The sequence below is a fragment of the Phaseolus vulgaris genome, chromosome 4 (genome assembly GCF_051622355.1).
Source record: "Phaseolus vulgaris cultivar YP4 chromosome 4, ASM5162235v1, whole genome shotgun sequence".
NCBI lineage: Eukaryota > Viridiplantae > Streptophyta > Magnoliopsida > Fabales > Fabaceae > Phaseolus > Phaseolus vulgaris.
In genome coordinates, this window is record NC_143501.1 from 43395862 (window position 1) to 43423176 (window position 27315).

Here is a 27315-nt window from a genome sequence, read left to right on the forward strand (position 1 = left end):
GGTATCATTATTCTATTTTCTCTATTTAATTATTGCTTCCTCAAATAACAATTTTGTATCTATACCATATAACAAAGAATAATTAGTTCTGAATTCTTCAACAAGAATCATATTGTTTGATTCTGGTAAAAGATAAAAATGAGTTTTTACTGTTGAAGTTGACAGTGTTCCACATGCACATACAGAGTATTCCACATGCACAAATGTATGAGTTGTGTTTAAAGCTGGCAATTCCATAAAAATATTAAAAACAAAACACTGATATATATCAAAGTAAGTCAGAGTCTCAGAACAGAAAGCTAACGTTCTAGTGTTCCACACCGAACAAAATGGACGTCGCCGGCGCCGGAGAAAACTACGACCGTTTGCAGGAACTAAAGTCCTTCGACGACTCCAAAGCTGGCGTTAAAGGCCTAGTCGACTCTGGCGTCAACAAACTCCCACGGTTCTTCATCCGCCCGCCAGAGGACCTCGGCGACGGCGACCAATTATCAGGCGGGAAGCCCGGTGCACAGTTCATGGTCCCCGTGATCGACCTCGGTCGCGTCGCAGGAGACCGCGCCGACTTGGTGTCCGAAGTCCGGAGGGCGGCTGAAGCGGTGGGGTTCTTCCAGGTGGTGAATCACGGAATACCCGTGAAAGTGCTGGAGGAGACGCTGGTGGCGGCGCGTGAGTTCCACGAGCTGGCGCAGGAGGTGAAGGGAGAGTATTACAGCAGGGAGGTGATGAAGAAGGTGAAGTATGGGAGCAACTTTGATTTGTATCAGTCAAAGTATGCTAATTGGAGAGACACTCTTTTCTGTGTGATGGGTCCTGAGCCTCTTGATCCTCAAGCATTGCCTCCTATTTGTAGGTAACTTTGGACTTTCATCGTCCAAAGCTTCTTATACATTCATGAACTCAAGTTTCAGTGGTATTTTAACTTGGTTATTTAGGTAACAAAAGTTTATATTAATTATGAGATTAGAAATTAATTCTGGTCAACTAAGTATGGCTGAATTGGTTGACTAGAGTGTTTGAATTGTTGTAAAATCTTACATGTGTTTAAGTCATTTGGATAAAAGAAAAAAACTTTAGTTTTGAAGGACATAAATTGAAAACAAAAGGATTTTTTGTTATTACATTATAAACCAATCAAAACTTACTCTTAGTATGTTTTTTTAGCAGATATTGTAAATATCAATAAATTTAGCATATATAGCAGTTTATGATTTTAGGCAAGCCACATACACTGTTTGCTCACATTTTTTACCTTAAAGGTCCCTTTTTTGAGTCATTTGATCTGGTTTGTAGGGATGTGACAATGGAATACTCTAAGCAAGTTCATGTGTTGGGTAAAGTTTTATTTGGGTTGTTATCAGAAGCACTTGGACTTAACCCTGACCATCTTGAAGGCATGGATTGTGCAAAGGGTCACTCAATTTTGTTTCACTATTATCCAGCGTGTCCTGAGCCTGAACTCACTATGGGCACTACCAGGCACTCAGACCCTGATTTTCTTACAATTCTGCTGCAAGATCACATTGGAGGGCTCCAAGTTTTGAGCCATAATGGATGGGTTGATGTTCCCCCTGTTCCTGAAGCTCTAGTAGTTAACATTGGAGATCTGCTGCAGGTCTTCCTTTTCCTCCCTTTTAATACTCCATAAATGAAATATACAATGAGTGTGGTGCATAAGAATTACTTTTCTTCCTTAATGATGTAGTTGTAGGACCTTAATTCAGAAATGGGAGGATGGGGGAGAAGAAAGAAAGATGGTGATGAAAATGTATTCCATTTGCACCCTAATGAAATCCTATATGATTTGCATTTACGACTAGTACTTAGCCTTCTTTTAGATACCATATGACATTGTATAGTTTGATACTTTGATCATTTTAAACCAGTTTGCCATATAATATGGATGCAAATTTGTTCCATCACAACTGATAAGGAATTTGATATTTCTTTTACAATTCATAATCAAGATTGTCTTGAGAGTTTACATAAAGTTGTGAAACTTTACCAGAAACAGTTAACTTGTTTTCCTTACTTTCAAAAGTTGTTTAGAGTTAATTCAAAAGTTTGAGTGGTTTGTTCACAACTAGATTAGTACATTTCGTGTATCTAGGCTCTATTTTTCATTTTCAGCCTAGAGCATTAAGCATATCCTTACCTTATCAGTCAGATCCTCAACTTGATAAAATAAAATTTTGACTATTACTTGCAGTATATCTTCACTGTTTTTCCTATGAATTAATGTTAAGGATTAAGCAAAAACTGGAATGACTGGATAATAAGGTTCCATAGGACAGATGTGCATAAACTGGAAGTCTGTTAACATAATTTGCATGCCTAAAGATTGATCATTTCTTTCTTGTAAGTTTATCAGACACCAACACAACTCTGCCTTTATATGTTTGCACGTGTCTGATTCTGAATTTAGTTATTGGTATGAATGAATGATGAGTGGATTTTATGTTGCAAAATTAATTGCAGCTAATATCCAATGGTAGATTCAAAAGTGTGGAGCACCGTGTGCTTGCAAATCGCATAGGGCCAAGAGTATCAGTGGCATGCTTTTTCACTCTTCACCTTTATCCAACAGCAAGAATGTATGGGCCCATCAAGGAACTATTATCAGAAGATAACCCCCCAGTTTATAGAGAAACATCACTCAAAGATTTCATTGCTTATTATGATGGCAAAGGACTTGATGGAAATTCAGCTCTAAACCATTTTATGATAACACAGTAAATATGAAAGTGTAAGTCTGATTATTGGCTTTAACAATCAGTTCCTTAGTTGTCATAAATTGCAGTGAACATGAACATGAGGAGGAGAAGACCAACCAGGAAAATCCATTTTTGGTTATGAATTTTCACAAGAAAATTATGAAATAGAAACCAATTTTTAAAAACAAAAAATAATTAGTTGTTATAATGACTAAATTAGAGACTATTTTATAGATAAAAAAAAAATTGGTTTCTAAATTAGTTTCTATTATTGTTAAATAGTTTTTAAATTTGTATCTAAAACTACCAAGATTTTAACTTATAAATGTGGTAGCAAAAACTTTGGTTGCTAATTAGATACCAATTTAGAAATCATTTAACAATAATATAAATTAATTTAGAAATCAAATTTTTTTGTCTCTAAAATAGTTTCTAATTTCTAATTTAGTCACAATAACAATTAATTATTTTTTGTATTTAAAAATTGATTTCTATTTCATGATTTTCTTGTAATGAAAGATATACATTTTCAAGTCAATGAAAAAAGACTAAAACTAAATTATCTTTGTTAAATGTAGGGATTAAATATATTAAACTTTTATAGAACTAAAACCAAATATTTGATCCTTTGTAGTTACAGAAGAAACTATCATATAATATCTAAATATGATGACTATTTGGGTAATCTGTTTGCTCTATCAATTAATAGTTATAATTAAAGAGAGAATGTTATGACATTCTTATTTAGGTGATGGATTTTAATAATTAAGAGACTCAATGAAATTTTTTTTCTTAAATCATAAGGAGTTTCGGTCCCAAGCTTTTTGTTGCTATGCTATGGATATTCGTAAGAAACATTTTGGTCCGGAGCTTTACACTATTTCATTATCAAGAAAACAGTCTATCAAATTAAGTCATTTCAAACTTAATTTGCACAAATTTTTAAAATTTTTCAAACATGTCCAAAATAATTTCTAGTGAATACGAATTATCGGCATGTAAGCATGCAATTAGAATTTATTTCTTTAGCTTCAATTTTAATAAAAAGTATGTGATCATATAGGTATTTTTGCATCCTTCTTTACTAAAATGAGCCTACATGTGACTTTACCTTTGGAGTTTGCTTTAACTCCTAAACATATTTTTTTTAATGAAGTTATCCATTCAGTATATAAGTTATGAATTTTGAATTGTCATCTACAATCAATAATATTATGATATCATGTCTTCTAAGATGAACAAACATTTTCTTAAGTCAAGATCATGTCTTTGTTTATATTTTTTCTTTTTTCTAACAAGTGACATAAGAAATACAATCAAAGATTTTGAAATGTTCAACCACTAATTTTTGTACACTCCTAGTTTCCTTTGAAATCTTGTTTTGAACAATAAAGGTAGGACTTATGTTCAACACATGAATGCTCTAATTTAGGCATGATTATCATAAGGGAACCTGGATTTCACCACTTGTTTGAGCAACCTTGGATCAACAATGGAGTTCTATAGAATTCCAAAACCAAGAATGTCATTGCCAAGACAAATTGGGTTGTTGAGAAGGGAGCCTAATCTACTGTGATGGTTCAATATCTACAGCAGCTCACTTTGAGAAAATGATTTATTATATTTTTGTGTTTATTTATATTTAATTTAATTATATTAAACTTAGTTATTCAATTATATCTTTTCATTAAATTTATGTAGACTAAGAAGCCTGAACGACAACCAACTTCTTGGAAGGTTGTAGAAAGAACGACGAAATTGGAGATCGGACAATGGGTCAATGACAAGACCCGTGACCTTGCGGTACGTTTAAACTTTAAGTTATAATTTAATTTTTACTATATTTTTTCTTCACAATAATAAATTTGACTTCATTTTTAGGAAAAATATAAGCAACGCCGAGAAGAAGCCCAACAACAGCAGATACTTGAAGACTCATCTTCATAAAACTCTCATGTTGCCTCCATTGATGACAATGAAATATATATTGATGTTGTTAGAGATGCAAATACAAAAAGAAAATGTCTATGGACTTGGTGTATTGAGCAAAATGTTTAATAGTTTCACAAGTGCTCACTCCGCTATAAGCCAAACTCCAATAGTCCATCAAATAGAAAGAATGTGTGAGACTATTCAAAAGCTAAATGTTGAACTTATGGCAAAAGATGCCAAGGAGCAGACAAATTGATGAAAATATGAACAATTGATGAAAAATTATGAACAACAAAGTGAACACATGCGTAAAGAAGATGAGCAAATGCAACTCTTCTTACAAAACATTCAAATGAATAATCTCATGTCAGACCCTTCAGATCCTACTACCAGTTTGGACATCATAAAGGAGATCACATTACAGATGATAGTGCAAAAGAAGATTATTTGTCTGTTGAATTTTATAACAAATTTGACTCTTTTAACTTGTTTACAATAATTTTCGTTGTGTAATATGATTTACTTTTAATTTGTATACAACTATTTCTTAAATTATGTATTGGAGTTCATTCTTATTTAGCTTGATTGAATTTTGAGTATTTATAAGAAGGTTTGAAAATTGTTTATAAACAGTTCGAAATACCATTTAAAATAGGTATTGATAATACATATAAAAATAGCCACCGAAACAGATTTGGTGGTTGATTCTAAACAGTCGTTGTTTAGCAACTGAAATAAGATTGATCGTTGTAATTAAAAAAATATATTTAGCCATCAAAAATAAATTTGGTCTTTATAAGTCTCCAATTTAGCCACTGAATTAGCCACCACAATTTATTTATTTTTAATTAATTATTTCAACCCCTTATCGATCGAAAATGGTGGTCACTATCACCTTTTACTTTAGCAACCAATTTAACATAAAAAAAAAATTGGTCACAAATTTGGCCCCTGAAATTCAGGTGACCAAACTTTCTGGGACGGAATAGCAACCGAATTCGGTCGTTAAATGCTTTGCGACTAGGGTTTTCGCTTCTATCTTTATTTGGTGTCTATTTGGATCGCAAATGTGCTTAGCGATCAATTGTAGTGTTTTTAGTAACCGATTTTGGTTGTCGATAAAAGTGATATTTTTGTAGTGACACATGAATGCTCTAATTTGTTACTTTCACGAAAAATCTCTTCATTTTCCCTTTTGCTAATATATTCCTCACAATATTTATAATGGTTTGATTTTTCATTTTCAATACTCTATTTTGTTGAGGAGTTTATCAAGTTGTGAGTTCTCTCCTAATATTGCAGTCATTAAAGAAAATAAATTTTGTTGATTAATACTCACATTTATTTTCAGTTTTAATGGTTTTTCCTTCTTTTTTTTTTAACACACACCTTTATTCTTTTAAACAAACTCAAAGTTTTGAATTTTCTTGTAAGAAATAAATCTAAGTGTTTAAAGTATAATCATTAATGAAAATAATAAATATTTTTTACCTCCATTATATGTATTATATGTGAGATTCATTAGTCCACAACTTACAAATGAAATTCAAAAGGACATATTTTTATTTTTTGTGACTTTCCTTGTGGGAATTTGGGATGGATTGGATATTGGTGAAGATACCAATGAAAGACCTTTCATCATATTCTTTTTGTTGATAATTCTTCAATCCATCAAAATTCAAGTGATCATAATGAAAATGTGAAAGTCACGAGAAACTTTTCACTTCAATCATCAAGCAAGTTTAAGCACTTTGAACTTTCAACAAAAACATCCTCTTAGAACTCATTGAAACAACAATATGTTAATAAGAGACACTAAACATAAGTATCATTAGCTTGAAACAAGGTTGAGTTAGAAAGTTTATACCTTTGAAACCGTTTTTCTTGGGCAAGGTAGAGAGATTCGATTTCATTGATAGAGTAAGGATTATTACAATTAGTAAGAGTGAAGATATCTCGTCCTAGGTGACGTTCCAATGTGAAAAAGAAGTAACCAAGAGAAAGCGAAAGAAAAAGATGAACCCTAATCAAAACAGAAATGGTGACGATAGCGTAAAAGGGATAGAAAGATTATGAGAGAAAAGAGAATATGAATGAGTTATATACACTTATGTGTCTAATAGTAAAGTATAAAGGTGTATATATAAGAAAAAGGATTTTCCTAATACAAGTGGCAATAACATAAAAAGAAGAAGTTTGGCTAAACGGGCCCAACAACTTTAAACAGAAAATAAACAATTTAAACAGAAACTTAAACATAAAATAAGTTATGTTAACACCCCCACTCAAGTTGGGGAGTAGATATTTGTCATGCCCAACTTGGGCTTGAGAGTGCAGAACTGTGTGAAAGCAAGGGGATTGGTGAAGATATTCGCGACATACATAGCAGAGGTAAGGAAGCAGTTTGAGTATACCAGAATTGAGTTTCTCACAAACCAAGTGGCAGTCAATTTTAATGTGCTTGGTGCATTCATGAAAAACTTGATTGGAAGGAATTTGAAGTGCAGACTGGTTGTCATAGTATAGAGTGGCAGGCTGAGAAAGAGGGAGATGTAAATCCTGAAGAAGATAAGTCATTGTAGTTCACATTGCTCTATACTCAGGTTCAGAAGAGCTATGAGAGATAGTTTGTTTCTTCTTTGATTTCCATGAAATTAGATAGTCCCCTAAAAAGATGGAATATCTAGTGACTGATTTTCTTGTGGCAAGGCATGTGGCTCAGTCAGATTCGCTGAAACCACGGAGTTGAAGGGTGTTGGTACGTGAAAAATAGAGGTCATCACCAGGATTTCCCTTAAGGTATCACAGAAGACGAGAGACAACTTGTTGATGATGAGTTGTGGGTGCGGAGATGAACTGGCTGAGATTGTGGACATCGAAGAAGATGTTTGGTCGAGTATTTGTTAAGTATATGAGGCAGCCAAAAAGTCTTTTCTATTAAGAAGTGGCATCAGCATCAAGGGGTGTGTCATGATCAGGAGAAAGACGATAAGTGTGAGTCATTAGAGTGGCCACAGGTGCAGAGTCAAGCATGCCAGTTTGTTGGAGGAGATCAAAAGTATATTTGCGTTGTCTGGGATGAAAACCAACACTATTACAAGCGATTTCAAGACCCAAAAAGTATGTGAGATTACCTAAGTTTTTAATCTTGAAATGGTGATGAAGAGATGTTGAGATGACATTGATTTCCTCCATGTCATCACCAGTTAGTACCAAGTCATCAACATAAACAAGAATGTCAGTGAGTTTATTATTAGTGTATTTAAGAAAAATAGAATGATCAGCAAAAAAAATAAAGTAGATGTTAGATAAAAGAAAAGTGGACAGTTTGGCATACCATTAGCGACCAGCTTGATGAAGACCATATAAAGAGCATTGAAGCTCGCACACATGTTGGGGATAAGGAAGAGGTAGGCCAAGGAGGGAGTCATATAGACTTCTTCATGAAGATCACCATGAAGGAAGGTATTATTGACATCAATTTGTTTTAAAATCCAGTTTTTAGTGGTGGCGACATCAAGAAGTAAACACAGGATTGTGAGTTTAGCAACAGGTGCCAAAGTGTCTAAAAAATTTAAACCTTCTAGTTGGGTAAACCCCTTTGCAACTAATCGAACTTTATGACGTTCAATAGTTTCATCAAAATTGTGTTTGATTTTATATACTCATTTGCAGTCAATAGTTTTCTTTCCTGGTGGAAGAAGGGTAAGTTGTCAGGTATTGTTAGTGGCAAGAGCTTGAAGCTCAGCTTGCATGACAGATTGCCAAGAAGAACTTTTGGAGGCCTCAGTGTAAGACTGTGGTTCAGGGTAAAGTTAATAGAGGAGATAATAGTTTTAAAATTAGAAGATAATGAATTGTAAGATAAGTAATTGTGGATTGGGTATCGGGTACTTAGAGTATTGTTTGCAGTTTGAAAATCTACAGGGTAGGCAGGTTGTCTGCGAGGACGAGTGGATCTTCTTGAAAGATCAGGTGAGGTGCTAGGTGGAAGAGCAAAAGATGGTGGCTCTATTAAAGATGCATTGTTGGATGCAGAAGTAGAGACTGATGGCTCGGGAGGAGGTGTAATATCAGAAAAAAAAAATCATAAGCAGAATTATATGTGTTAGAAACAATGAGAGATAAAGTGTTGGGGTCCCTAGTTAGGCCATAATCCAATTTATATGGAAAGTGGTTTTCATAAAAGATCATATGTTTGGATATCTCTATGCTATGATACTTCAAATTTAAGAAAATATAACCTTTTGGAAAACTGAGAAAAATACCTTTAACAGATCTATCATTCAGTTTCTTTCTATATGCAGTAATGGTACTAGCATAACAAAGACAACAAAAAACTTTTAAAAAGGAAATGTTATAAGGTTTTCCAAAAAGCTTTTCATAAGGAGTAATGTTATTTAGCAATGGAGTATGAATATAATTGATTAAGAAAACAACATGATTGATAGCAAACTCCCAAAAAATAGGAGGAAGATTAGCTTGAAAAAGTAAAGAGCAGGTTACATTTAATATGTGTTAGTATTTACGTTTAACAATGTCATTTTGTTATGGTGTTTCAACACAAGAAATCTGGTGTGTAATACCTTTTGAAGCAAAAAAAAATTAACTTAGCAAACTCTACACCGTTATCAGTTTGAATAGTCTTTATGGTGGTTTTGAAATGATTTTGAACAAAAACTGTAAAATTAATAATGTGCCGACGAACTTTAGATTTATTATGCAACAGAATAATCCAAGTATAATGAAAGTAATCATCAACAATAGTCAAGAAATAATAAAAACCTTGCATAGAAATAATGGGACAAGGTCCCCAAATATCTAAATGTAAAAGATCAAAAACAACAGAGGTAACAGTAGCACTTGAAGTAAAAAGGAGTTTTTTATGCTTTGCAAGGTTACAAGTGTCACAAATATGAAGTTTATCAATAGTAATAAAAGGATATTGTTTGCTTAAGACATGCAATCTTTAATGTGAAGGGTGTCCCATTCTATAGTGCCACAGAGTTTTGTCCTTAATATTACAACTAATAAAATGAGCAAAATTTTGTGGTGTAGAATTGCAAAAAACAGATAAAGAAGTAACAAGATACAAGCCAATAGTGGCCTTAACTATACCAACCTTCTCTCGGGTTAGATTGTCTTGTATAATGCATTGAGTAGAGGTGAAAGTTAAAGTGCATCTAAGTTGTAGTGAGAGTTTAAAAACAGATATCAAGTTTAGTTGAAACTAAGGCACATATAATACATCAGACAGATAGAATTTCATAAAAAAATTGCACTAAACCAGAATATGTTGCATAAACAGTTTGACCATTTGGTAAACTTATTAAAACAGGTTTAATTTTAGTGCAAGTAGTAAAAGCGTTTAAGTTGTGGCAAACATGATCCGTGGCACCATAATTAATAATCTAAGAATTTTTAATTGTAGATAAAGAAAGAAACTTACCCATTGAAGATTGTTCGGTGTTGGTGATCCCATCTGCAAAGAAGGTGCTAACTTGATTAATTTGTGCTTAAGGAGTAGGATCTCCAAGGTTTTGTTAACGTAGAATGTCAGTCAAAAATTGACATTGTTGTGATGTAAGATTAATACTCTTGACATCCTGTTCTTTAGAAAAAGACTCAAAAGAAGTATCATTAGTGGTAACCAGATTATGAACCTAAGATGCCATGTTAGTAAACTTATAGCCAAGAGGGAAACCATATTTTTTATAACATGTGTCAACAGTATGACTAGTGCGATTACCAAAGGTACAAACTTTTCTAGTAGAAGAAAATTTTGAAGTTTTGACATCAGTAGAAAGAAAGCCAACTTAGCAAAAACAAACAGCCTCAGTGTGATAATATTTACCACAAAAAGTGCAGGTAGTAGTGTGACTATTGTTGAGACTATGAAGATTAAGGGTAGGCACAACACTGGATAATTGTCTCTTGTTGTACAACCAAAGAAAAAATGTCAGATATTGGCGAAGTGGGGATCCATGAGTAGAACATGAGAACAGATATTACTATATTGATCATTTAACCCTCTTAAAAATTGCATAGCACAATCCTCACATTTTCATTGATTTTTAATAGAACTAACAGAGCAAGAACACTTCACAGAACATGTACATACACGATTAGGTCTGAAATTCTTTAATTCATCCCAAATAACACGTAAATTTGTAAAGTACTTAGTAACAGACAAATCACCTTGGCTTAAAGAAGCTCTCTCAAGTTGTATATCAGAAATACGAGATAAATCTTCTTGTGGATATCTAACTTTTAAATCATTCCAGATATCAAGGGCTACATCCATCCAAATAACACTTTGCCTAATAGGGATAGAAACAGAGTGTACTAACCAGTAAACAACCATATTATTATAGTGTGACCAAACCAAGAATGTGAGATCATCTTTTTGCGGGCATGGGTGTGAACCAAGAATGAACTCCACTTTGTTCTTGGCACTGAGAGCGACAAAGGATCGACTCCATGAATGATAATTTGTAGAATCAAGAACAGGTGATACCAGTGAAGCAGCGAGATTCTCACAAGGGTGCAGATAGAGGTACTTGTTTGCTAGTTGCTCCGATGAGGAGGCCGATGTAGGTTTCTTATCATACATTATCTGCATATAAACAAATAGTCAAAATTTGTGCAAGAAAACAGAGAAGAATAGCAAGAAAATCAAGAAGAAAAGGAAAAATCAGAAAGAGGCGCATCTGAGCTTTTCATTCAAAGAGCTCTGATACCATATTACATCAGTGAGAGTGAAGATGTCTCGCCCTAGGTGACGTTCCAATGTGAAAAACAAGTAACCAAGAGAAAACGAAAGAAAAAGAAGAACCCTAATCAAAACAGAAACGGTGACAGTAGCGTAAAAGGGAGAGAAAGATTCTGAGAGAAAAGAAAAGATGAATGAGTTATATTCACTTGTGTGTCTAATAGTAAAGTACAACGGTGTATATATAAGAAAAACAATTTGCCTAAAACAAGTGGCAGTAACATAAAAAGAAGAAATTGGACCTAAACGGACCCAACAACTTTAAACCGAAAATAAATAATTTAAACATAAACTTAAATATAAAATAAGTTATGTTAACAAGGATCACTTTGGGACGTGACAACAACAATAAACGCATTGTAATCTTTTGGTAACCTTTCAAGAATACTTTCAATGTGATTTTCAGTAGTCACTAGGGCACCAATTGCAACAAGCATGTTTACAACCTTCTTAATATCATGAACATAGGCAGAAACCGTTTTGTCATTCTTGGGAGTCTTTAGCAGCAACTTCATCTTCTGAATTTAAGCCCAAGTATGAGATGCATATTGATCTTCAAGACATTTCCAAATTTGCATTGAAGTATATAAACCCATAACTTTTGTAAGAATCTGTATTATCATTGAAGCAAGAAATCGGGCTATGATAAGCTGATCTTGTAGTTGATATTGAAGAAAAGCATCTGAAGGTTGAGAAGTAGAAAATGGAGATGAAAGAAATTGAGAAGGAACTTGATTTTCTTTAACAAACCTCAAGAGTTTAAGGTCACGGATAGTGGCAAGAACCTGATGATGCTAGAGAATGGAATATATCTTCATCAAGTTTGAGGCTTATGGGAGTTGTAAATTGTTGAACAAAGGATATTGTGAAGGAAGATGGAAGAATAGCAGCATAATAAGAAGAGAAAGACGAAGGCATGAGTCAAAAAAGTTGGTCATGATACCATGTTAATAAGAGAGAGAATGAGTGAAAGGCATGGAGAGAGAGAGAAAAAGGATAAAATTGATGTATTCATCTATCTTACAATACTAAAATAGAAACGTGAAATATAAAGGCAGAGCATGATAGTTAAATAGTAACCAATTCAAGTAATATGGTTAACACAATAATAATAGTTTCCTTACATGGATCATATATCTCACATGCAACACTTTTTGTATGGTTATTGTATAACCTTTTTTTCTTTAGTTGTCTAGTAGTCAACAAATTTCTCTTTAAATCATAAACATAAAATACATTAGAAATGATTTTCACTAAACAATTTTTAATTTTTATTATAATATATCCTTTTATCAACACATTTATAGTTTAGAAATCACCAAAACTCACTAGATATCCAAAATCTTCCTTTAAAATAGGAAAAAAAATACTTACTTAATGCATATGTTTGTTGTGATCAATATCAACGTACCATAAATCTGGATGAAACTTCTCATGAATTATTATAAACAACATTTTTTCTTCTTTTTGTTATTGGTAATCAATTTAGTGTAGCATTCATAGGCATAATGTTCAAGCTTATGACAATTATAACAATCTATTTTTGCAATTAATTATATTTTTTTTACCTCTACCTTTACCCCTTCCCTTCCGCTAAAGTTATTGAAATGGGTATTTGTAAAAGCCTTTAATGCTTCTTCCTTTATTATTGAATGGACCTTTTCAGAGCTTTAAAGTTCATCAATGAAGAGTTATTTAATGTTGTCGTTAAAATTTTATGAGAACTCATAACATAATCATATTTTGGTATTAGTTAGTGAAAACTTTTTATACCATGGTTGTCTCCTATCTTCTCACTATGAAATCACATGTTATTTTGCAATTTCAATAGCTTTTACACAATAACTTTACTTTCTTTCAAAACGATTAAAGTTGAGCACATTTGACTCATGATGAGCCTTGATATTTTTTCATTAAATCTCATTTATATATCTTTTTGTGTCAAAGAATAGTTTCTAAGATAAATTATAAATAATTTGAAATGAGTAATTTTTGGTTTTCAAGTCTTTCAACTTCATCACAAGAAGCTCTTTTTGTTGTGTAATAGTAATATCAACTCCTTTTTCTAGTGTTGGTACACCATCTTCAACACAATAAACATAGTCCAATGGATAATAAACATCAAATCATAGAATTATGGTTCTTCAAAGTTGTTAGGTATCATCTATTTCTTTTGTTTTACTCGTAAAAAGAAATAAACACAAAAAATACATAAAAATTACACTCACTTTATGGATTGATTAATTCTTTAAATAAACTCTTCTTAACAAAAACATTAAACAAAATAATCCTTTTGTTGGATATCTTACATTGACTAGAGATAAGAATATTTCATTGTATATAAGTGGGTGCAAACCTCATCCCATGAGTCGGTTTTATGAAATTGTGTTAGGCTTAAGTTCACTTAATAATATGGTATCAGAGTCATTTAAAGTCTATCCTAACGAGTGTTTGTTGGACCAACATCGCCTAAAACTCATAATTATAAGGTTTGATATATATGGTTAATTTTTAAGTAGTTATTTCTATGATTTTTAAATGTCATTTAATGTGAAATCTCACATTCCATAAAGAGTAACCACGTCCAATGAATCTCACATCAAAATATGTACATTTGATGTTACGTTGATCATTTTCAAGTACATTTATGATATTAGACATGAAATAAATAAACATCCTTTCTAAACACATGCAACTCAAGACGTTGAAGAGATTCATGTGACTTATGAAGTTATTGCAGTGAAATGTGGAAAATGTATATTTTGTTTTACATTAAAATTAGGTTGATTTGAAGTGTGGAAGTGTAGAAGAAAGGGACTAAGATTGAATAAACTAATATAAGTAGTTCATTTTTAGTAAGCACAATTAAAAACTTGAAAATGCAGTTAAAAACTAAAAAACTAGCTCATAGTTTATATAATGTTTAACTTTGAAGGGAATTGAAATATCCACAACGCAATGATTATATGTCCATTTTGTAACATGGACCACAAATAGACACTATGATTGATGATATTTTCGAACAATTTTTTTTAATAAAACTATTTATTATTATTCGTCGTGCAAAAGAAAGTAACTATTGCGTCTTCACATTCATTCACATAGCACCGGAAAATCACAACCACCATGAGTCTTGCCGGCGCCGGAACTTCAATGCAAACATCCTTCGACCGTTTACTGGAACTGAAAGCCTTTGAAGAATCCGGAGGCGGCGTTAAGGGTCTCGTCGACGCCGGCATTACCAAAGTCCCTCGGATTTTTGTCATGCCGCCGGAAGACCTCGCGGCCTCCGGCGATCGGAGCCATACCCACTTCAAAATTCCCTTCATTGACCTCAAAGATTTCGCCGGCGATCGCTCCGTCGTGATCGACAGAATCCGGCAGGCAGCGGAGAAGGTAGGTTTTTTCCAGGTGGTCAATCACGGCGTGCCAGTGAAGCTATTGGAGGACATGCTGGCGGCGGCGCGTGAGTTCCACGAGCTTCCACAAGAGGTGAAGGGTGAGTACTACACTAGGGAGAAGACGAAAAAGGTGAAATATTGGACCAACTTTGATTTGTATCAGTCTAAGTATGCAAACTGGAGGGACACTCTGAATTGCACTATGGCACCTGAACCTCTTGATCCTCAAGAATTGCCTCCTGTTTGTAGGTAAATTTTGGTATACCAACATTGGAAAAAATGTTCTACCTGTGTCAAGCTTCATACACAAATTCCTTAATATAGAACATTTTTAATCTAATGAAAAGAAAGCAGGAGATTGTTTGTGTACTGGGATCTGAAAGGAAGCAGTTGCTAAATGCATTTTATTACTGCACAGTGCACAGCTTCCCTTGCTTACATTTATTGTTACAATGCCAATGTAAGACTACATATGTATGAAAATGACATCATCTGACCCTATGGATATTATTATTTGATTTGATACCATGATTTAAGGCAATGCATTCAGAAAAAACTGTTTCCAATGGTTTGTTTTGGTTTAAAAATCTCCATTAGTTTTTATATTAGACCTTTTGATTCATTTTGATTGGGACATGTCAATGATTCTTTTCATTTGATCTTTTGATTGAGTCTCCGTGATTCTTTGCAAATTATGGATACAAGACTTTGTTTGTATGGCGTAAATGGCAGTCATGGTTAGTATATGAAAAATTGATGACATTACAACTTCGTAAGATTGAGTGGTTAGATTCTGTGAAACAAGGGACTTCTTCGTAAGATTCTGTGAAAAGGACATTGACCAGCACTAGATTTGTTGAAAGTTTGTTCTTGCTTTTGTCATCTAGAATCGCTTGAAGATGTCTGAAGGAAAAATTGTTACTTTTGCAGTTTGACAATTTTCCATTACTGATAGAAAGCACTATGCTGCAACTTATAATTTTTTTACTTGAGTATACATATATTACCTAGAGAACAGGGTATTGTTTGAGAGTTTGTGAACTACAATGATTTGAGCATAGCATTTGGAAGAATGGATAATTAGCCACTCTTACTGTATAGGAATTATTTGTGTGCTAATCTAATTTTCAGGGATGTAATAATGGAATTCTCAAAGCAAGGTCAAGTATTGGGGAGCCTTTTATTTGAGTTACTATCAGAAGCACTTGGGCTGATGCCTAACCATCTTGAAGACATGGATTGTGCAAAGGGACACTTAATTTTGTCTCACTATTATCCATCATGCCCTCAGCCTGAACTGACTATGGGCCTCAGTAGCCACACAGATCCTGATTTCCTCACAGTTTTGCTTCAAGACCATATTGGTGGACTACAAGTTTTGGTCCAGAATCAATGGATTGATGTGCCCCCAATTCCTGGAGCACTTGTTGTAAACATTGGAGATCTACTGCAGGCAAGTTACACACAAATAGTTTTATCTAATTCTTTTACTCATCAATGTCAATTTGCTGCACTGCATAAAGATGAATAACATAATCACATCACTTAGAACTGTATATCCATGTTGCCTTAAATTTTGAACATACACATCTTTGTTTTTACTTTCATGTTTTTCTTTTCTCAGTTCATTCCATTATGTTTTGTTGGCTATCTTCACGTGCCTAACTTTAAAGACTCTAAATGACAGATAGTTAAACCTCTTCCGAGTTGAAGCATCAAAAGCAAATTACTTGCTGTAAATGGACCCCTTGCATCATCATTTGAAGTTATTTTAATAAGTGAAGTTAGTTCAATAAGATCTCATTCTCTGATACTTTTATATGATAGTAAGAAAAATAAATCTAAATCATGAAACTTATTTAAAGTTACGTAGTCTCATTTTACTAAATTATATGGCTTTTATGTTTAACCTTTTACTTTTCATGATATGATATAATAATGATACTTATTCCTTTCACACTTGTAAAAAAACTCATACTGCATAAAAATCTTTAATAAAGTAATTTTCGTTCTCTCCTCACGTGTTGTAAAGCTTGCAAATTTTGATATTCCTTGATAACCAAAATATAGATGGCTAAATGAATCTTATGATACAACACAAGTGCAGCTTCTTTCCAATGACAGATTCAAAAGTGTGGAGCACCGTGTGATGGTAAACCAAGGACAGGCCAGAGTATCAATTGCATTCTTTTTCACTCATGATCATTGTCCATCCACAAGAATGTATGGCCCCATCAAGCAATTACTCTCAGAAGATAATCCCCCACTATACAGGGAAACAACATTGCAGGACTTCAATGATCACTTTTATAAGAAGGGACTCCATGGAATCCCAGCTCTTTCCCATTTCAAGTTATTGAAATAAATACCAAATATGAAAAAACTTTCATGCAGTATTACATGTTGTTTGATCAGACTTAAAGTTACTGTATTAAAGTTTTTTCCTGTGATAATATGTGGGGTAATTATCACTAAGTTGGTTTTGTAATAATGAGTCTGACTCAAACTCTCTGATCAACAATTAGTTTGAGAGGCTTGTACAATGTAAGCATCATGCACATCCAAGAACACTAGAGAGATGTTTGCATCTTTAAGACAATTCTTCCAAATTGGACAACAAATTGCTATTAGGAGGGCAATTCTTCCTGCATGGTCATAAAAATTTATTGTGGCATTTTTTTATAAATTCTGGAATCAGTATTTTGAAAAAAAAAATTACATTTAGGATTAAATATTCCATAATGATAAAAAAACGTAGAAAGAGATATTTTATGTCGAAAGGAACAACCTTATGTTAAGTAAAACTAGCAACAAGACCCTAAATATTATAAGTTAATGACTTGTTGGAAAAAAAAAAACTTCAGTTAAATAAATGAAAATTTGAAAGAAATTTAGGGTCTATGTGAAGATGTTTTGTACATTAATTTGGAGTTTTTGGCATATCATTGCAACAAGGGAGTAATTATCAAGTTTCTTTTCAAACTTCTTAGATCTTACATCAAATCCAGCATAGAAAAATGTCTTGGTTAACTTAAAGGGCATTCCAATTAAGTTAAGAAATACAAACAACTCTCAAGAAGTTTGTTTATATTAAAATAACTAATACACGCTATACTTACTAATTAAAGTATAATTTTTTTAAGTAATTAAAAAAAAAACACCCTAAAGATCATTTATTTGTGCAATGAATTCCATAGATAGTTGACCTTGATGAGAGCCATATATTTCTTAGGAAAAGTCCAAAAAGGATTAGTGATAACAAGAAGCAATGCACTTAATTTTGGGCTAATTATCAAATATAATAAACTCAGTTATTTCTCAAATAATTGTATCTCAAATTTTCAAAACAACAATAATGATACACTCTTAGGTCAATGTGTGGAAGGGTTCAAATTAAGAGAATTTCATTTAAACTTTTATATGTATGATAACGTATTAGAAAGATAGCATGATGATAACGTATTTTATTTAAACTTGTATTCCTATTTTAAATGTTAATTAGCATTTATAATTTTATATTTTATTTTAATTTCTATCATAAAATTATGATATTTTATATTTTAAGATTACTTTTATACTTTTAATTATTAAAATAATTTTACCAAACTCAGTTCTATCTCAATTGAACTATTAAATCTTTGAATCCATGTTTTAACTTGTTAAATATAATTTTAAAAATATTAAAAATATAATATTTATAGGCTTAATGCATGCATGAGATCATTCTTCTTATCTTCACAATAACTTCTCTATGCTAAAAAACTTCAAAATCTTCTTTCTTCTTTTAAACACCTATCTTAGCTTAACTTCTACTCTTTCTATTTCGTGTTACATGAATATATTTACCATAAAAATTGAAATTTAATGTTACCCTAACACATAAGCTAAATTTTCTACCTCTTTAGTAATAACAAAACTTTAATCTGATCATATTTCTCATCAAGGTATAAAATATAATTTAATATCATCTTATATTTAAATAGACCTATTTTACTTTTATAAAATCGTATCTTTATTACATATATCCAAGCATTCAAATCTACCTAATAATTTCTTCATGTTTACACCAATTCATTGATTCAGATTTTGATCACTGGTTATTGAAAACGTTTAATTTATTGAATATACCACACATTTTTAATGTCAAAAACAATCAATGAATCTAAAAATTCTGAGTTCCTTTTTCTCCCTTCATTTGATCTTAGTTATGATTACAAGAAAAATGACAAAATAAATTGAGAAACCTGACAGACTGGCTTTTGACTAAGGGACCATTATTGATGAAAATGTTTAATACTCGTTTTACAAACAGTTGAATAATAATATGTGATGAATTTTTCTTAGTTTTCTCAATTTTCAAGAAACGAAACATGTCTTATTATATAATTCAATGATTTGTAATTTGGTCAAAATAGTGGCTAATGGGTTGATAAGTGATATGATAAAGTAAAAGTATATGAATAAAGCGTCATTTTTATTGTGTAAATTTAATTAAGTAGATATAATTCGAAAAAAATCAAATTAGTTTAGCAATTTGGATTATTTTTTTTAAGTAGTATTTAAACCAACCCAACTTATTAATATTATTTCTATTCGGATTAATCGAGTTTCTTAATTGTTGGAGATCCCACATCGACTAGAGATTAGGACATTTCATTGTATATAAGTGGATGCAAACCTCACCTCATTGAGCCGGCTTTATGGGGTTGAGTTAGGCTTAAAGTCCACTTCGTAATATGGTATCAGAGCCATTTCGAGCCTATCCTAGCGAGTGTTTGTGTTGGGCCTATCGTGCCACCCGCTATCGGGCCGCTATCGGACCACCCATAATATATAGTCCCACGCACGAGTTGGCAGTCTCGACGTGAGGGGGGTGTGTTGGAGATCCCACATCGACTAGAGATTAGAGCCTTTCATTGTATATAAGTGGGTGCAAACCTCAATCCTATGAGTCGGTTTTATGGGGTTGAGCCATTTTGAGTCTATCCTAGCGACCGCTATCGGACCACCCATAATATATAGTCTCACGCACTAGGGGGTGTGTTGGAGATCCCACATCAACTAGAGATGAGAACCGGTTTTATGGGGTTGAGTTAGGCCTAAAGTCCACTTCGTAATATTAATCTTTGAATATAAAAAGAGTATATATGATTTTATTTAAAAATTCACATTTTGTCATTAAAAGTATAAACAGTATATTTTACTGTAATTCTCTTCAATCAACTTGATAATAATAAAAATTACAATAAAAATAATAATTAAGGTTTCGACCTCAAGTACATTGAAATGGTATCACTAACGTCACTTACTGCATTTAAGGTATTATCTGCTTTGGAGCTTTGAGTTCCGTCATATATAGTTTTGTCTTTAAAAGGGGTTTTGGATGAGTTAAGGAAAAAAATGTGTATTTAAGTTGTCATTAGCCTCAACTCCTAAGTGATATGAGATTATAGTGTACTGGAACAAACATTCTAGTCAAAGATTAAGAGAATAAGAGTTCGTCTTTAGAATCATTTTTCCATTCCTACATAAGGTGTGAATTTTCCGACATCCGATATATTGTCTACTTTAGAGCTCTTGAGAATAAAATTGTGATAAAACTTTGAACTTTAAAATGAATAATACTTCGAATGCGTTGATTAACTATAATATAAAGACATAATCTCAAAAGATTTGAAATCAAAATAATTAATAATATAAAATTCATTTGGCTCAAATTCACCTAATTTTGTATAAGTTGTAAACCAAATATTAAAATCAATTGAAATAAAAATTTGGTTGGTTTGATTGAGACTTAATGGCTAAAATTGTGAAGCAATTTGTTGGATTTAAAATTTTAAATTGATGGGCTAATTCAAATTGATAAACAACCCTAACCTCCCATACAAACTTCAAGGTAAATGTTGAAGTGTATGAGGAAAATGTATGTAAAATCACATATTATATTTTGAAATATTAGATTCTAGACAGAAATTATCTTGAATTTATAAATAATAAAGTATATATTATGACTTTTTTTTTATTGCGAATGTTAATATCATAATGAGATATTTTTGTTGACAACTATGAGAACAACTAATTAGAACATAAACTAATGCTCTTGTAAATAAATACTTGATCAAATAGAACATGATACTTATGTGAGGTTAAATAATTAATATTCCGTAAAATTTAAAAATGTAACCATGTGTGCTTCTCGATTTGCCAACTATTAACGTACTTCATGTGGTTTCATTTTAAACTCCTAACAATAATCTGTCAATAACTGTTAACACGTATTTGTATATTATAAAGTTGTTTTTATAAGGAAACATATATAAAATATGGGATCAAGGTTGATATGAATATTACGAATATTAAGGTTGTTAATTATGAATATTATAAAATGGGAAAATCTTTGGCAAGTCCCATGGTTGTAATATTTTAAATGCAGGTGAAGTGTAGCACTCTTCAACCTTGATCTTCAAAGATTTCTATTCAAGATTCATATCTCTAACCACTACAACTTAAGACTTTTTGTAGGGACAAGAACAAACTCTTAAGTATTAATATTGAACTCAAGAGAGAAATAGTACGGAAAATAAAGACAATATTTCAAAACTTCTCATATTTTGCTTCTAGGTTAATCATATGGGATGTTGTTTTGTTTATGTGAATGATTATGAGTCATAAGTTTAGTTCTAAAATATTTTGGTTTATGGATCACATATATTATTTTTATTGATAAGGCAAGTTTTAATCCAAGGAGAATTAATATCACTTCACAAATTGGTGGCTCTTTTTAAAGGTATGAATGGTATAAAGTTTGATATTAATTTGTATTTAATTAGATGAAAATTTAAAAACTAGTTTATAATTTTTATTAATAATAGAAATTATTTTAAATAAAAATATTTTTTTACTTTACATAATAGTATCTAATTTAGTTAATATAGTAATTAATTATTTGTTATCTTTAAATTTAATTTTTATTTAATGGTTTTTTTTAATGTGAATGGTGGTTTAGTATGTTGATATGTATTGTTATATGCTTATATTGCTTTATGAATGATTTGAAATTAGAAAAAAAAATCTTATAAATGTTGAAAAATCATTAGGAAACATTGTGTAATCTGAGTAAGTTGAATATATTTCTTGATTAACGTGTGATCACTCAGGAAAAGTCTAAATAGTGTGTAATCATTAATGTCGTTTGATTGCTCAAACAACATGGCGCATAACTCAAACGTTGGTTAGTGAATGAGATACTGAGACAATTCTCTCATTTGAAATAATATCACTAAAATATTAGAGGAAACACTCAAAGCGATATAGCTTATGGCTCAAACATTAATTTCAAACACTTAAGTATGACCTATGTCATGGACACTCAAGTGCCCTAGGACAATGGAGGTGTTTTTAGGAACTTTTGTTGGATTAATCCTAACAAGTAGTTATTACTCGAACATTAATAAGATGTTCAACCATTAATGAGAACATTTAAGCTGTGTTAATGAGAATGTTCAAATAATAATATGGTCAATAGAGTGAGAAAAATCTTGAGAGCACATTACTCTCAACTTTCATTCAAACGATAAGAATATCACTTGATCAAAATGAACATTACTTTATTTTTATTGATGGTGTTGCTCAAATGAAAAGAGTTTGTTTAAACTTAAATCATCAATTCAATCCAAACCTGGTTGAAATATATTCTTTGAAAATAAAACCTTAATAAAAAAAAGTTTGGTTTTCACTATTTACAATTTTTCAAATCGTTTTTCAATTTTTAAATTTAATTTGGTTGGTTGATTTTAAACAAAAGAGAGAAGCTAGAGAAACATAAAAAGAAGAAATGCTAAATGGCAAGAGGAACATAAAGAGAAAAGGAAATGGTGGGACATGAGAAATTGACCTAAGGTGACAAATTATAATTATGTGATACACTCAAGAATAATTCTTTTGGCTTTGATCAACTTAATGATAATGTTTACGGAAGTCACTTAATATTAGGAGTCAGAACTGACCAAATATTTTAATATTCATATAAATAACTTCTTTATTATATTATAATAAGATCATTTTTTCTATTAGTATCTAACTTTTTTTTCTTATAATAAGCTTTATTGGAATATAACTTCCTTATTGTTATAATAAGATTATTTTTCTAATAGCTTTTTAAATTTTTGATAGTAAGTTTTCTACCTTATTTATCTGGGGAAAAAATTAGATACGATAAATTTTAATTTGGATTTTGATGCATATATAAAATAAATATCATTCACTAGTCTATTTTGCTTAGTTAAAATATGTTTAAAAATATGATTTATTTAAAACAATGTTATGTTATAAGAAACAAGTTTTAAAAGTATACTTTCATCATTTATAAATAAATTTAAGGAAAAATATTATGATAAATTAGTTAAAATAATTTGAATCGATTAATTATTATAAAGATATGCATTAAATTTTTAAAAATAATATAAATGAATAATTAACCATTCATAAAATGGAAAAGGTAAATTCAATTCAATTTTTATATATTTGTAATTAATGAATTTAATAAATTTACTGGTTTGACAATAAGAATAATAGATAATTAGATTATTTTCTCATCTTAATATCAAGTAATTGGTTTGTTATAGTTGTCAAATATTATAGATGGTCAACTATTAAATTGTGAATATTACTCATAGTCATCAATAATAGTGGTATTTTTATGAATAAACTTGTGATCCTCAAAGAATTTGTCTTTTTTTCTTCATTCATGTAAAATACATAATTTTGATAATTTACTTTCTTATAAAAATTGATAATACTTAACTCTCCAAAGTGGCTCTTTTACTTTAAATAAAAAAATTAAAACATAAAATAAGATAAAAAAATATATACATTATGTCACAGTATTTAATAACATAAATTCGATAATATAAAAAGTTTATTATGTTCTTATTTATTTTTAAATCGATACATTTCTATTATTGATACGATAATTTTATTATACTTTAACTAATGATATCTTAATTTCGTAAAAAAACTTTCAAGACAATTAAATTTATTTATTTTTTAAAATAAGAAAATTTATTCTCCTTTCAATTTCTTTCTATTTTAATTTCTTATATTCTCATCTTTCTACTGAGATTTTTCATAATTTCAATAGTCTTTTTTTTCAAAATTTATGAACTAAAGTGTCAAATTTCATACAAAAATTTGAAAAAATGTCTCTTAAAACTTCAATCTCTTATTTAATAAAATCTTTCAAAGTTTATCAAATTTTCATTGTAAAAACCTCTTAACATGCTTCAGTACAAAATTTTCATGTGGGTAAAACGATAAGATTACTTAACTTTTAACTTTAAAAGTGAAATAGAAAGAAAAAGAAAATATAATCACAAAAAATGTAAACTAAAAAAAAAGTTTTATATTTTTCTTTGGGACATCTTTTATATATATATATATAATTATTAAATAGAAACTAATTTCAAAAATAAATAATAATTAATTATGTGTTGTCCAAATGAGTCTGTTGTCCAGATGAGTCAACCAAGTTAGCCAATTGATCGATATATTATCGAATAAAATAATTAATCAACTCGACACAATAAAGTGACATGAATGCATGTTCGACTAGTTGGTATCATCCCAAGAAGGAACATTTATCAGAAAAAAGAAAAAAAGAATAGTGAGATTTTTTTTTTAAGAGGAATCAAATAGAAAGAGAGAAAGAGAAAAAGAGAGATAGAAAGAGAATATTAGAATGAGAGAAAACATGAGTTAATATTCAATTTGTAAATTTTTAACATAGTCAGATTAAATTACTATATTGAATAAGTTATATATTATTTTATAAATTTATTATTTAAACTAGTTATTATTATTAATAAAAATTTATAAATTAGTTTTTAAATTGTTATTTAATATTAACTATTAAGATTTTAACCATTAATCATTTTATATTTTAAATTAATCTTATATATTATATACTATTTTTTTTCAAGTGGATTCATCCGAGTGTGATGGAGTGAGACTGGAGGAAGATGGGGGCACAGGATTGACACCTATGATATAAAATGAAACAATGCCATAATTAATAAAAAGTTCTCCTTTCTTATCAAATTCTTGTTTTCATCCTCAACACACTATCTTTCATGTTAATTATACCATAATAGTCATTAATTCGAAAACAATTGAATTAAAAATATTATTATGGTTGAAAAACATGTAATTAAAAACAGAATTCTGATAAGCTAATGATCGATAAAATTAAAGAACATTTCACATCAATTATAAAATAAAATAAAAAGTATTGTTGGTGTTGCTTGTTGTTTTGAGCGAGAGAGGAAAGTGCAAATTTTGTAATTATTGTGATTTTGACCTAATCAGCAGTTTTGTTGAGAAATGAAACCTATCCTGAATGCAATCTGTTGCCTAGTCAGCAGGTATGCTGAGTCAGTGCCAGGTATGCATAATTTGTTCCTCCACCAACACACACCAAAACTTGTGGATCTCATCTCTCCAAAAACTCATTTTAAAACTAAATTCCTAAAGAGTAAACCAACTTCTACATATTATTAATTAATCTCCACTCATCTCCAAATATATTAAATATACCTTCAAACTTTGTGGCTTAAACATTTTCATTTATAAAACCCTTATTAAAGTTTTATTTTATTTTAAAAAAGTGAATAAAGCTACACCTTTTACCACCATAATTCACGTATAAATAACTAGTTATTATTCTCTTCTCTATTTTAAAGATTTAGAATTATTTCACGATAAGAAAATTATTAAATAAAAACTTATTTTAAACATCAAAATAATTAATTATTATATTGATTAAATAAAAAATTTATTAATATTTAAAATAATTTTTATTATTAATATAAAATTATAAAATAATTTTAAATTAGTAATAATTATTAATTATTAAAATTTTAGTAAATAATTACTTTATATTTTAAATTAATAGTTATTAGTCTTTTGAGAATAATTTATAATATAAAATATTAGTAATTAAAATCTGATAGTTAATTTAAATATTAATTTAAAAATTATTTTATAATTTTTTTAATAATAAAAATCACTTTAAATATCAATAATTTTAATTTTTAAAATAATATCTTAACAAAGATAGTCACTGATTATTAATACATTATTTCATGTTTAAAAAAAGAGATATAGTTAACAAAATTCATAATAATTAAATAACATAACATAAAATTATTTTTATTTTGTTAGCTTGGATTTTTTTATAATATATTTCAATTTTCTATGTTTAGAATTTGTAGTTAGGGGGTGTTGGTTGTTTTTCTATGAGTTTGGTTTTGTCTTCGTAATCTTGTAATTTGTTTTCTTTTATATTATAATTGTTGAATTTTGAGATATGATATGAATATATTTTAAATATTAGGATTTATAATAATATCTAATATTTTATTTTAAAATAACAGAAAAGTAACATACGTCAAATCAACATGAGTTAGAGGTTGAGAGTAAACTAGTCCTGTACAAATTACAGAACTTAAGGTAGCGAGCAAATTGAAATTTTTTATTTTTTTTAGTTGATAGATTTACATGATCTACACTATAAAAAATATTATTAAATAATTTTTTTAAAAACTAACTTCTATTTAATGATATTTCGAAATTATTTCGTTTTATTATTTTTAAATTAACATACTTTTCAATTATATCTTTAAATAAAAACTTATCATATAAAAATGTGCAAATGTGATAAAAAATTATATTATTCATACAATTATATATGAAAAAATAAAATTTAAAACATCAAATTTACTTTTATTATATATTTATAGTTATACTTTTAAAATAAAAATAATTCATCTCTTATTTTATGTATTATATATATATATATATATATATATATATTAAGTATAAAGCATTAAATGAGAGACACAAATTTAAAATTAAATTGTGTTCGCACTCATTAATAAATTAAAAAGTCTAGAATAAATTCAAATAAATAATATGATTATTTATGTATCATTGTGTGGTTTAAAAGTAATTTCATATATCTATTATTGAAGGAAAATAAGAAACCAGATATAATTTAGTAAATAATAAAGTTCAAGTTTTAAGAATTTAAGAATAAGAAGATGTTATTAAAATCAGTTGATATAAGTGGTGGTACATTGTTTTTCTTGTTAAAGTTTAGAGGGGGAAAAGAGAGCCATAGATTAAAGAAATGTTCAAAAAATAATAATTAGGGTTTGGTTTAGTCTGATTGACCCATTCAAATAGTTTGTAATATGGATTAGATCATACTGAAAAATTTATAACATAAAATAAAAAATAATATTAGTTTATTAAAAGACATTATTTTTAGGTCCCTTTTTGGTGCTGTACCCTCTCTGTGTCTAAGGACAAGATGGGACCATCAATTCTTTTATTTATACCAAATATTACTATGCTTTTACGTTCAAACAAACATTCGATGTTTTATATATTATTTAAATGAGTAAATGTGTTCTTTTTTTATGTTGTTGATTGACGTAAG

General features: G+C 30.0%; 2 protein-coding genes across 3 annotated transcripts; both read left to right on the forward strand.

The window, feature by feature from the left end:
* Positions 1–264: 264 nt before the first annotated feature.
* LOC137837675 (1-aminocyclopropane-1-carboxylate oxidase homolog 1) lies at positions 265–2853 on the forward strand. Of its 2 annotated transcripts, none has more exons than XM_068646771.2 (3): positions 265–853; positions 1294–1615; positions 2479–2853. In XM_068646771.2, exons 1-3 carry the CDS (start codon positions 330–332, stop codon positions 2734–2736), a joined length of 1104 nt encoding a protein of 367 aa, XP_068502872.1. In that variant the 5' UTR covers positions 265–329; the 3' UTR covers positions 2737–2853. The 2 variants fall into 2 exon arrangements, with proteins under 2 accessions (XP_068502872.1, XP_090157366.1); XM_090301240.1 differs by having other exon boundaries at positions 718–849.
* Positions 2854–14386: 11533 nt separating this feature from the next.
* LOC137837674 (1-aminocyclopropane-1-carboxylate oxidase homolog 3) lies at positions 14387–17458 on the forward strand. The gene is made up of 3 exons (XM_068646770.2): positions 14387–15068; positions 15951–16272; positions 16927–17458. Exons 1-3 carry the CDS (start codon positions 14545–14547, stop codon positions 17182–17184), a joined length of 1104 nt encoding a protein of 367 aa, XP_068502871.1. The 5' UTR covers positions 14387–14544; the 3' UTR covers positions 17185–17458.
* The last annotated feature ends 9857 nt before the right edge of the window (positions 17459–27315 follow it).

What these genes read in the sequence shown, in the direction of transcription:
- LOC137837674 (XM_068646770.2), top strand. Translation starts at nt 14,545, where the DNA reads ATGAGTCTTGCCGGCGCCGGAACTTCAATGCAAACATCCTTCGACCGT. An exon ending in GAATTGCCTCCTGTTTGTAG is followed by an intron (nt 15,069 to 15,950) that starts GTAAATTTTGGT and finishes TCTAATTTTCAG; the next exon opens with GGATGTAATAATGGAATTCT. An exon ending in ACATTGGAGATCTACTGCAG is followed by an intron (nt 16,273 to 16,926) that starts GCAAGTTACACA and finishes ACACAAGTGCAG; the next exon opens with CTTCTTTCCAATGACAGATT.
- LOC137837675 (XM_068646771.2), top strand. Translation starts at nt 330, where the DNA reads ATGGACGTCGCCGGCGCCGGAGAAAACTACGACCGTTTGCAGGAACTA. An exon ending in GCATTGCCTCCTATTTGTAG is followed by an intron (nt 854 to 1,293) that starts GTAACTTTGGAC and finishes TCTGGTTTGTAG; the next exon opens with GGATGTGACAATGGAATACT. An exon ending in ACATTGGAGATCTGCTGCAG is followed by an intron (nt 1,616 to 2,478) that starts GTCTTCCTTTTC and finishes AATTAATTGCAG; the next exon opens with CTAATATCCAATGGTAGATT.